The sequence below is a fragment of the Sminthopsis crassicaudata genome, chromosome 3 (assembly GCF_048593235.1).
Source record: "Sminthopsis crassicaudata isolate SCR6 chromosome 3, ASM4859323v1, whole genome shotgun sequence".
NCBI classification, from domain to species: domain Eukaryota; kingdom Metazoa; phylum Chordata; class Mammalia; order Dasyuromorphia; family Dasyuridae; genus Sminthopsis; species Sminthopsis crassicaudata.
Window position 1 is genome coordinate 213,687,762 of NC_133619.1, and position 12,911 is coordinate 213,700,672.

The 12,911-nt window shown below is 34.6% G+C and overlaps 1 protein-coding gene across 6 annotated transcripts in view; it reads right to left on the reverse strand.

Moving 5' to 3' along the window:
* The window catches only part of REPS2 (RALBP1 associated Eps domain containing 2), a 267,978-nt gene that overhangs the window by 155,107 nt on the left and 99,960 nt on the right, over positions 1–12,911 (reverse strand). For all 6 annotated transcript variants that reach the window (XM_074299901.1, XM_074299899.1, XM_074299897.1 and 3 more), the window contains exon 4: positions 10,335–10,461. In XM_074299901.1, the coding sequence (XP_074156002.1) occupies positions 10,335–10,461 (127 nt within the window). The remainder of the gene's footprint in view (positions 1–10,334; positions 10,462–12,911) is intronic.

The window sequence follows — 12,911 nt, forward strand, 5'->3', positions numbered from 1 at the left end:
GCAGAGATTAAATGAGATAACATGTAAAATTCTTTGCAAACTTAGAGCACTATGTAAATGCTTTATAGTATTTTTATAATTATTATATTTAGCCATGCAGCCATAGTTGGTAATGGATTTGATTCATTAATCTTGTAGACTTCTTGCATGGTTTAAGAAGCAAATTCATTAACAATGACAGCCTGCATTGCTAACTCACAAGATTAAGACAAACGCATAAAAAATGCAAAGAACCCTAAATCTTAGGGGATACAAAAAATCCCTGGCCCTCAGCGAGTTTAGATTCTATTGGGGGAAGAAAAGTCACAATATGTATACAGATAAATTGTGTGTGTGTGTGTGTGTGTGTGTGTGTGTGTGTGTGTGTGTGTGTGTATGCATGCATGTTCAGGTATATACACATACATACACAAGTAATTTCAGGGGAAATTGCACATTAGGAGCCTTGAATGAAGATAGGAATTCCAAGAAGTAGGTAGATAAGGACATAAAGTATTCTAGAAAAGCCTAGTTGAGGGGATAGGAATGGTGATAGAATGTTGTGTTCAGAGAACATGTTTTACAAAGTGTTATTTGATTTCACAATAACCTTATGACCGAGAGAGGGACAAAATAGAAATTAGAGCAGAAAGGGATCTTATTCAAACCCCCACTTAAGAGATGAGGAAATTGAATGTGAAAGAAATAAGATGCTTTGCCCAAGGACAAACAGGCAAGATTAGAGCCATGGTTCCCTTATCCCAGATCCAGAAGGTCCATTCACTTCACTTCCAATATTCTTGTCATTGTACTACCTAGCCTCCTAGTCACTAAGATCTTGACCCTAACTGAGGTCAAGAATAAAGGACAACAACCAACCAGAATCTTATATTAGGGAGACGATGCGATGAAAATGGTGATAAGGAAGATTGCTCTAGTCAGATAAAATGACCAGAGCTGAGAAATGGATTATCTTGTTTGTAGAAAATCCGGGAAGTCAAGGTGAGAAAACAGAAAATATAAGACAGGGATGAGTTAGGAAGGCCTTTGAATATCAAACGGAGCATTTTATATTTGATCTCAGATGTAATAGGGAGCCACTGGTGGTTACTGAGTGGGAGTAGAGGGGCGGTACTGAGAAGACAATGAAATCTAGAAATGTGGAGATCAGTTCTGTGCACTCAGGTGGTCTAATGACCAAGGCAACAAAGCAGAGATGTAAGAAACTTTGTTGTTTAGAAAGAAGCCAAATCCCGAAAGCATAAAAAGAGAAGAAAGAAGAAGGTTGTTTGAGTCTTCCTGTTTGATTGTATACTAGGAAAGAAAATACTTCAAAAGGGCTTTAAAGGATATAGTTTCGAGCTGAAACTAAAGGTTGGATCCAGGTATCAAACACAAAAGCCCTTATTTTTCCTGTTGTTTTTTTTTTTTTTTTTTTTTTTTTTTTTTTAATATACAATGTTATTGCAACATTATTCCTTTATTCAAAATTTCTTCAGTGGCTGCTTACTGGCTCCTGTAAAAATATAAATTCCCAGTTGACATTTGAGATCCTCCACAATCTGACTTCAAACAATCTTGCCAGGCTTATATCAGACTATTTATGTTCCAATTAAACTGAACTACCATTTTTTCTCTAATCCAAGGCCTTTTGTCCAATTCCTTCTCCATGTCTGGAATGAAGCTGTTTCCTCTCCTTCAGTTGAAGTACTTCTTTTCCTTTCTTCAGGGTCTCTAATTCAGGTCTCACCTCCTCCTTTGAGCTTTCCCAAACTCATCCTTTCCCTCCTTCCAACTACAAGTTAAAGTGATTTCTCCTCAAATTTCACAGTATTTTGCATATGTCTTCTTCAGCAGTTGTTTCCAAACTCTGAGCATAAGGAATCATTTTTAACATCCAAGAATTCTGTTGAATTCTCATGATAATTATAGCATTAATATTCACTGACTAGTGTAAACCAGGAAAAACCAGTTTCACTGGTCTGGCACCATACCAGTGCCAGACCCCCAGAACACATGTATGACAAGGCTAATAAAGTCAGAGATTGGGCATTATCCTCCCCCTTCTACCAGCCCCTTGCTGCATTTAACATAGTTAGAATCAAGAACCTTATATGTCTGCCCATATTTTCAATCCTTATTTATAACAATTTAGAAAATACTCTCATTTCCCTGGTTCCAATTCTACGTCCCAATGGGTGCCAGAAAAGTCATCCATTGGTGCCAGTCAGCTCAAACTTTTTTATACATTTGAGCCCTAATAGGCTCTGGGCTTTGGATCAGAGTTTGAAACCCTTCTGCACACTTCCATATTTGGAAGCAACCTCACTCTGCTTGGGTGAGGGGCAATGGGGCCCACACACTAAGACTATTCCCTCTATACATCTGTTCTCCTTTTCTCCTTGAGAACAACAATTAAGTTTTAACTGCTATCCCTGTGTAGCTCTATTGCTCTCTATTCAAACTCTCCTGCACCACTGACTACAAAGACCATTTGCAATAATGTGATAGGTTCGTAGATCAGTAGTCTTTAGTAGTCTTTAACCACAAATTAGGTGAGGGTTAGAAATCCCTCACCTAATGATTTGGAGCTAGGAAGTAGTTTCTATTGTCATTCTGACATATGACAAATGAAGAGACATTCTCAAGAGATTTAACTTTACTTGGACAAAAACAGATCTGTTGCAGTGATTTAATGAGATAATGCACATAAAGTGCTTTGTAATTGTGTCATGCTACTTAGATGTAAGCTGATCACTTTTGCTAAAATCAAAGGACTAGAAACAAAGTAGGTGCCCTCAATGGAGGAACAGCTAAGCAAATGACACTCAGTGAATGTAATAGGATATAACCATGATGTCAACAATTATAAATATGATGAATATGGGAAAATAAATATAGACCAATGGAAAATGAAGTAAGCAAATCAAGAAATATATAATAACATGAATGAAAAGAACAAAATGAACATAGTTGTAATTATAATGAACAAGCTGGCCTTTAAGAAAAAATGAGAATTCACCTTTTTTGCTTTTGCAGATGTGGAAGGCTATAAACAAAAGGCAGGAAAGGCAGGAAGGCAGGAAGGAGGGAAGGAAGGAAGGAATGGAAGGAAGGAAGGGAGAGAGGGATAGGAGGAAAGGAGGGAGGGATGAAAATATTTATTTAGAACTCACTATGTGCAATGCATTACACTAAATGATAGGAAAATAAATATAAAAAGTAAGAGACAAGCTATGTTCTCAAGGAGCTCAGGGAAGAGAACCCATAAAAGAGAGCTTAACTCCAGAACAAATGGAAAGACAGACATTTTTAAGATATAAAAAGAGAGAATAGATGACCCAGACCATGGACATGAATCCTGGTATATACTGTCACTCAACTGATGTTATTTAGTTTTGCTAAACTGATTTTTTTCCTTTTTCCTTTTTATTCTTTGTTACAGGAGTCATCTGTCTGGCTACAGAAGATGGGGAAGATATATCTGGACACAAATTTTATATAAAAACAAAAGATATCAATAGATTTATTTATTTGGTTTTTTAAACTTATTTATAGCTTTTCCTTAAATCATTTGGCATAAATTACTCTTTTGTTCCAATCTTTACAATTGAATTCAGACCTGCTTTCTGATGAGATAATGAGATAAACCTCATTAAACCTCTGCTCTCTTTCTTGGTAGACTGTTTCCAGCTATTATTGTGACCTCTCCACTGAAGCAATACTTTTCTGTCTCTACTCCATCAAATTTCTTGATTCCTTCACAGGCTGATGCTCTTTTAAAATTTCTAGTTATTGGGAAATATCCTTATAGGACCTTCAATGCATCTAATGCTAATGCCCCCATAGCCCTTCTATGTATCAGCAGGTTTTTTGTGCTGGTCGCTTTGAAAATGTGCCAGACACTACAGAATAAGCTTTTTGGGAAAAAAAAATTGCCTTGATCTCTACTTCACAGAAGATGATCTGATTCTACCTTACTCTAGGAATATAAATCTAGGGATTTCTGCGGACACTGAAACTGCCTGAGGACTTCCCCAAGAAGGAATCCAAAAGAAATGATATGGTTTCTACTCCAAAAGTCTAGCTAGAGAGCATTTAGTCTTATGTATACTCAGACAAATAATATCATCCTCCCAAGATCAATAACCAGAAAAAAGTTGAATTGGTTATGCTAATCCAGTAAGATTTTTATCTCAAATTTCAGGTTTGAGCTCTTTGAGGGAAGAAATCAATCAACACTTAATTGATTGATTAAACTCTTTACTGGCAAGAACATTCAGGTATAAGAACACATTAGGCATGGGCCAGTCCCATCCCCCCCAATTCCTATAGAGATATATCACAGTATAACAAATACTTTGGGTGGGAGCTAGCTGTCTTCCTTTAAAAAAAAAAAAAAAAAAAAAAAAAAAAAAAAAAAAAAAAAAAAAAAGATATTAGGTGAGTTTCACAACTCTGTAACATGACTACTCTCAGTTCTGTTACAGATTTGGAGCCTGACAACATCAGGTACACCTCTCTGGCCTTTCACTACAGTAAAATCTGCTGTTAGAGTACAATGCTACAAAATAGCTTTTTAAAAATGGTAAGCAGTTTTTAATGGTAGGGATCAGCAAAAGGCAGTATCGAGCCAATTAATCTTTAGCAAGGAAGGTTATTGAGGATATCTTCCCAGTCACCAGATCCATCACCTCATATATGTCCCTGATTCTTCCTTCTCACCATTGTATATCAGTTGCCAAATATCATACCTCCTCATCAACTCTCATATCTATCTATCACTTTCTTTCCACTCATCTAAACTCTTACCACCTCTTATGTGGCGTGTTATAGAAAATCCTAATTTGTCTCTTTGCCTGTACAGTCTGTCCTCTCTCCTTTCTATCTTTCAGGCAAAATAATATTTTTAAGATACATTTGTTACTTTGTCCTTCCAATGCTTTAAAATTTTCAGAAACTTCCTCTTATTCATTGATTTAAAAAAAATAAGGAGAACCATATAAATTCTTATTATTTATGTTACTATGTCCTCAGCTAAAATGAACAATAAGATGGAATTTATAAGTATAGAGGCAGCAAAGAATAGTGGGAAAAGCACAGGATTTTAGAATCAAAAGATCTAGATGCAAATCCTAATTCAACTACTTTCTCCATTTCCTTGAAGGAATGTCACATTATCTCCCTAGACATCACTTTCCTCATCTATAATTAATCAATCAATTAATAAACATATATTAAGTGTCACTTATATGCTAGACACTCTTCTGAATTCTAGAGTTTCAAAAAGAAATAAAATATAGTCCCTGCCTTCAAGGAGCATACAATCAAAAGGGGGATACAACATGAAAACATACATGAAAACAAATTATATATATGATAAATAGGAGATAACTGACAGAAGAAAAGCACTAGAATGAAGAGGGTTAGGAAAGGTTTCTTGTAAAAGGTGAGAATTTAGAGGGGCTTTAAGTAGTTTAGTGGGGATAGTTAGTAGTCAAACAAAAGAAGGAAAGTGCTCTAGACATGAGGGATGACAACCAGGAAAAAATGTCTGGAGCCAAGAAATGAAATTTTTTTGTTGTTTTTGTTGGCTTTTTGCAGTACAGCCAGTGGGACTGTGTCACTCAATCAAAGAGTAACTGTTGGGGAGTAAGATGTAAGAAGACTGGAAAGAAAGAAGGGGGCTGGCTAGGTTATGAAGGGCTCTAAATGCCAGACAGAGCATTTTGTATTTGATTGCATTTGATTGATAAGAAAGGTACTAGAAATGGGATAAATTAGAGAAAGGAGAGGTAACATGATCAAAGCTATGCTTTAGAAAAATCACTTGGTTCAATGAATAGAGGATAGTTTAGGGTGGTGAGAGACTTGAGGCAGGCTGTTCCAGGTGATGAAAGTTTGTATTAGACTATGGCAGTCAGAGAAGAAAAAGAGTTACATTCAAGAGATGTTATAAAGATGAAACTGGGATAAGGAGGGCAGCTAGATGATGCCGTGGGTACATCAGCTCTGAATTCGGGAGGACCTGAGTTCAAAGTTAGACACTTAACACTTTCTACCTGTGTGATCTTGTGCAAATCACTTAACCCCAATTGCCTCAAAACAAAACAAAACCAAAACCAGAAAATAAATAAAGATAAATACATATATAAAAAAGAAAAGAAGTAGAAAAAAGTAAGGATGACAGAGGCAATTTTTGGAAGAGATGTGATAGAATGGATTTGCTTGAATATATAGATGGGTTAGCCTTGGTAATAAGTGAGGCCATTTCAACACGTGAGAAAAGAATGAAGGAGGAGAGAATGAAGAAGGAGCAATCTGAATGGTGGTATATACTGCCTATGTTTTCAGACGTTTCCAAAATTTGACTAGTTGTGCTGATTTTTTTTCTTTTCTTAACAAAATATTATGTATTATATGGGATTGTTCTCTGAAAAAGGGAGGGTGTAAATATTTGTAAGTATAGGTGTAACTATGAAGATGTGAAAAATCAAAGACATTAATAAAAACTTTTTTTGAAAGGGGGCATCTAGAGATGAAGAAGAAGAAAGAAGTAGTAATTCATTCTTATTGACCTCAATTTTTTTTCTGTAAAATATGAGATGAAACAAATTTAAGCTATATCAGATTGCCTGCTTTCTTGGAGAGGGAAGAGAGAAAAAAGCTAAAATACAAAATCTTACAAAAATGAAACTTGAAAACTATTTTTACATATAGTTGGAAAAATACATTAAGAAAAAAGTGAGACGAGATTTTCAGTTGAGAGAAGGGGAAACTTCTAGGGAAGTTTCAGAATAGAAGAAAAGGTTTTAGAAAAGTCACTGTAGAGTGTGGAGTTGTGAATAGGATAAGGAAAGCATAAGAGCATTGTTTAGCAGCAGTGATGGTCTAAGCTGGGGTTATGTAACTTAAATTTGCAAGGGACCCAGCAAAGCTAAGTTATGGATATGGATGTTCCATTTCATATAACCTTCCATAAATTTTTTATGGTTTTTTTTTTCCTTTTCACTGAAAGTCAGTACTCCTTTTCAGTGCAGTAAAAAGCTGCAGATAATGGGTCATATCCTGCCTCAGCAGAAAAGCAGATCATATATGTCCAATTCTAAAATAAGTCTAATTGGTCACATTTTAAACTGGGACCCAGAACGCCAAGAGAAAAGCATGTCAAGGAGAATTTATAAAGTGCTAAGACACAGAGCCTGGCCATTCAAAATGCCACCATCTCCATCAGCAACTGACATTTTACCATTAATGCAACTGCAGATTTAAAATAGACAGTAAAGCCAAGTCAACATCTAGCTTTTGTCAGCAAAATGATTTTCTGAAATTTCAGCAGAAATGTATCAAATATTCAATGTGTACAGAGCATTATACTTGGTATTGAGGAGATAACAAAGTTCAGATAAGATACTGTACCTGTTCTAATGGAGTTTATACATTTAATAAGATAGAAAGTATAATCTAATGATGTAGGGGAAGAGCTATGACATTAATAAATAATATTCTAGGAGCAAAACAGAGTGACTTATGAAGTCATAAGGAAAAAGTCTTACAAAATAAAGACTGGAAAAGACTATGAAAGAAGTACCTAGCATTGAGTGTTAAAGAACAGGTGAGGGCTAAGTCCTGTTCAAGACTAAGCTCACTATGAGGTACTCTCTCACTTTCTCCTCTTAGTGTCTTCCTTTTAATGTAGTCTCCTTACTCTAACTCTGCTTAGTCTGCTAAACTCCTCTGTGAATTTAACCTGCCAGTCAATGGCATACTCAGGTCTCATGCCATATTCTTTTAATGGATTCTTCCAAACTCCTTTTCTTAGTAACCCTATTGCTCTCCCAAATCTATTTAACCTGCCAGTCAATGGCATGCTTTTTCTAAACTCCTTTCCTTGGTAACATTGTTCTCCCAAATCTGTCATATTTACCACTTCTGATGTTTATTTTATCTCTTTATTTTGTCTATAACCTCTTCTCCTTAAATAAATGTTCCTTTTGGTCCCCCAAAAATTGGATGTTAATTTAAACAGGTGAAGAGAAAGACAGACGACATTTTAGACAGAGAAACAATCTGAAGAAAAGCACAAAAATTGCACGGAATAAGTTGTGTTTGGAAGGCAAAAAATAACTCAGTTTAGCTGGACCATCAGGTGCTGGAGCCAGATCACAGGATTATTCAGTTTTCATGTTTATACTGGTAGGGACAAACTACAAATCAAAGCCTGATGTATTATTTGTTGATTACCTGCATTAAGAAAGATAAAAAGATCAATTTAAATTAAGGCAGAGAAGAAAGTCTCTGCTTGAATAATAAGGATTTTTCTACTTGGGGTTTGGTAGGGTTTGTGATCATACACATAATTTTTTGTGAATATAAACTCCATAAAACTATAGAGAAGGAGGAGTCATTGTATCCTTAGGCTAAGGGATGCACTAATTGCTAGAATAAAAAGGGCTGATTAAATCCCCAAACAAAGGAAGTAGGAAGGAAAGGAGGGAGAAGAAGACAATAGCTGTCACCACACCTCCAATGCAACACCTATGCAAAGTTTTATATGTGAAAGAAAGATTACACTGGCGGGGGTTAGATAGAGGATTAGAGAAGTGGAATAGAAATGACCCATTAAGAAGCTATTGAAATAACTCAAGTGACTAATAATGAGGATGCAGATAGTAATGAGATCCTACTCTAGGATGATAGCAATAAGAATGAAGAGAAATGTTCTCAAAATTATTCTTGATCAAGTTGTAGTGGTTAAATATTTGTATTAATGATATAAATAATTAGAAAATCTGGTAGTTAGTCAGTCAACAAACATTCATTGAACTCCTAGCATATGCCAGACATTATGCTAAGTGTGCTAAGGCAAAAAAAAAAAAAAAAAAAAAAAATTCCTGTCTTCAAGGAACAACATGCAAATAATTATGTATAACTAAATACAAGATATACAGAAAGTCAGTCCTGGAGTTAGGGATTCTTATCTTCCTGATTTTCAATCTAGCCTCAGTCACCATCTATCTAACCCTAGGCAAGGTATTTAGTCCTGTTTGCCTCAGTTTCCTCATTTGTAAAATGAGCTGGAAAAGGAGATGGCAAACTATTCTAGTATCTTTGCTAAGAAAAATCCAAATGGGGTCACAAAGTCAAACATGTCTGAAACAAGTAAACAACAATACTAAAAACAAAATAAACAGGATAAATTGAAGATAATCACAAGAGGTAATCAGATGATTCATTGTCTAGTTTAGTGGCACAAATTTAACTGCATTATAACATTCAATAAAAGTAATAAAAATGAAAATGTTTTTTAAAAATTTAGATCTATAATATAACATATGCCATGAATCATGTTCCTTTGTTTAACTTTCTACATTCTGTATCACTAAATCATAGAATCTCAGACTTGGAAGGGATCATTTAGTCTTATCTAAACATTTCTGCACCAAATTATAAATAGAAATATATATTTCTACACCAAATTTATTATCTATATAATAAAAATATGTTTGTAATACATTTTACATTTTATAAATAAAATTATTTTATAAATGTTTTATTATATTTCATATATTTATTTTAATATAACATTTTATGTTATAAATAATATAACATATTTAAAGATATAACTTTATTTATATGTAATATTGTAGTAATTTTAATAATATTTTATAATAAATTATTATTTTATAAGTTTATAAATAAAAAACAAACCATACAATCACCACTTGAAAACCTCCAATGCCCACTGTCTCCTGAGACAACACATTCTACTTTGAGCAGCTCTAATCATCAGGAAGTTTTTCCTTAAAACAAGTTGAAATCTGTCTTTGTAACTTTTATTCAGCATTCCTGGTTCTCTGTTCTCTAGAGGCAATAAGAACAAGTCCCTCTTCTTTTAAAAATTTAAAGATAAGTATTTTTCTCCTCCAAAGTCTTCTCCAGACTAAGTCTCCCCAGCTCCTTCAACTAATCCTCACATATCATAGCTTCCTATATTCTCAGTATCCTGACTGTCCACCTCTGGATGTCTTCTAGCTTTTCAAAGTTCTTAAACTGCAATTCCCAGGACTGAACACAATGCTCCAGGAGATGCTATATAAATCTAAAAAGTGTCTATAAACAAATGCTTATAAATTGAAACAATAATTTAGAGCATAGGGAACAAGAAAGCATTTCTATACTGTAATCAATGTTAGGACAGAACAACAAAATTCAATTTAATTATTGAGTCATATTTCTAAAGACAACTGTAATTAAATCTAGAAAATTGGTGGGCTAGTTTCTTAAAAGTATTTTAGATTAAGGATCATCGACTAAGACAGGCAATAGGACATGATTCTTCAATATCATCTTACCTGCATGCATCTGATCCATTCCACTCCTCAATTTGCCATAACCATAGGTCAAAGGTACCCTTTGGTAATTGGATGGAGAAGAAGGAGGAGAGCTAACTGGTGACATAACGGGTGATATTTTCTCCTGCTGTAAAAGAACCAAAAATAAGATTTAGTAGTGATGAATGACAAAATAGAACATTCCAGTTTGCAGCTAAGATGCACAAAGGAATAATGAAATGATTTAGCTAGTATTACAAATAGGAAACTGTCTTTTAAAATGAAAACCTGTTTGATAGAAATATATGATGTTTTAAACATCTGCCAGAAAGCAAAGCTTGCTAGGAGGTAGACTATTCAAATGAGACTTTAATTCTTTTAGTCATATGATATTTTTCTTTGGAAAATGAAAAGTCATTAATCACATAAAATTATCACAGAATCCAATTTTAATTTTCTCCTGGATAAGTTCAATTTTTACTTCTACTGATCAAGATTTCTACAAAATCTATTCTGAAGACTTTGTAGATTAATTTCCAGACATGAACAAAATCATATTCACAAAGTACTTTGAACCTACTAAAATCAAAGTTCATAAAAGCATCTCTGTCCATGCTAGTTGACTTACACAGGACAAATTATTTTACACAATTTTATTTTCTGCCCTGAAATTCACAAATTATTCCAAAAATGTGGACTGCAAGAAAGCATTTTGTAGGAAAGCATTTACATATATGCATAAATGTGAGATTATTAGAAAAGAGGAAAAAAGAGGAAGACAGAGATAGAAGCAAACAGATATCTAGAGAGAGACAGACAAACACAAGAGATAGACGCAGAAAGACAGACAGAGACAGATAGACAAAGACAGAGAGAGAGGAAAACAGAAAAAAGGATGTTCCTTTTTTACATTCCCATCAGATATAGTGATGGTTCAAATACCAAATAATGGAGTTGGAATGACCTTCAGAAGCTATCTAGTTCAATACATCTCTACAATGACCAAAACCTATTCTCAGTAAAAATGGGAAGAATACTGTGACTGAAAAATGTTGTATAAATTGACAAAGTTGCTCTATCAGTTGATTTTTGGTAGTTTTTGTCTTAAAAGGAGCAGGGGACAGGAAAGGGTACTGAGAAATGGTAATAGTATCGGGAACAAAACATCATTATAATTTTAAGAAATAAAAATAAAAGCAATGTGAAGAGATGGACAATATAAAGTTTCCTTTCAATGACCTCACCACCAGCCTAGAGAATTGATAAAGGTCTCTGTGGGCCTCTTGCTTAGGCCTAATAACCATTGGGCATCTAGCTGACAGAGTGGATAGAATGCTGGACCTAGAATGTGGAAGACTCATGTTTTTGGATTCAAATGGGGCTTCAGATACTTACTAACTGTGACCCTGGATAAGTCACTTAACTATATTTGCCTCAGTTTTCTCATCTGCAAAATGAGCTAGAGAAGGAAACAGCCAACTATTCCATTCTCTTTGCCAAGAAAACCCCATGAAGAGTTGCACGTGACTGAAAAACATTATCAATTATATAAATGTTTGTTCATAACTCTTCTGGGAAGATTTCATCCCAGTATAAAATGAGGCCTCTAAATGGGTGAGAGGATGTAGATTAGGAAGGCAGTGAGAGGCTAGACTTGCTTTCTGTAGAATTAGGGTAAAATAATAAATAATATAATATAGGGTAATAAAAGATGTGAAGGTGGTGGTGATGGCAGTAGGACAATAACAAGGAAGGAGCATCAAGGTGAAGCTATATTATAATATGGTGGAACTGAATTCAGAAGATACTTAGATTAGGATCTCCTCTCTGATCCTCAATAGCTCTATGACCATAGGTCACATCACATATCAAAACCACAATTTCCTCCCCTATAAAATGGGGCTAATCTCCCTCCATTTTACAGAACTCAAAATAGAACTTTGTGTCCTATAAGACAGAAAAGTCAGAATATCAAACATAATTTACTCTATTCTTCAGGTTTCAGTCACCACTGCAAATGCTAGTCATCAAACTATGTTGTGATATCATAAAGAGTAGAGGATAGTGTAAAGAATAGAAATGCTATTTGTCCCTCTACTGAATGGCCCCTCACAGCTGTACTTTATTCTTCCTTCCTCCACAGGTTAACTTCAATTTATCTTTATTTTCTGCAGAATTCAATGGGTTTTGAATGAAGAGTTAAGGATAATTCTTCTATACTTATTAACAAATACTTACCTCAATACTTAGAGAATTATTTTTTTTAATTTTACTTGTAGGAAAGGGACCCCACATATGCAAAAATGTTTGTGGTAGCCCTTTTTGTAGTGGCTAGAAACTGGAAATTGAATGGATGCCCATCAATTGGAGAATGGCTGAACAAATTGTGGTATATGAATGTTTTGGAATATTATTGTCCTGTAAGAAATGACCAGCAGGATGATTTCAAAGAGGCCTGGAGAGACTTGCATGAATTGAGGCTAAATGAAATAAGCAAAACCAGGAGATCATCATACATGGCAACAACAAGATTATATGATGATCAATTCTGGTAGACATGTAGCTCTTCAACAACGAGATGATTCAAACCAGTTCTAA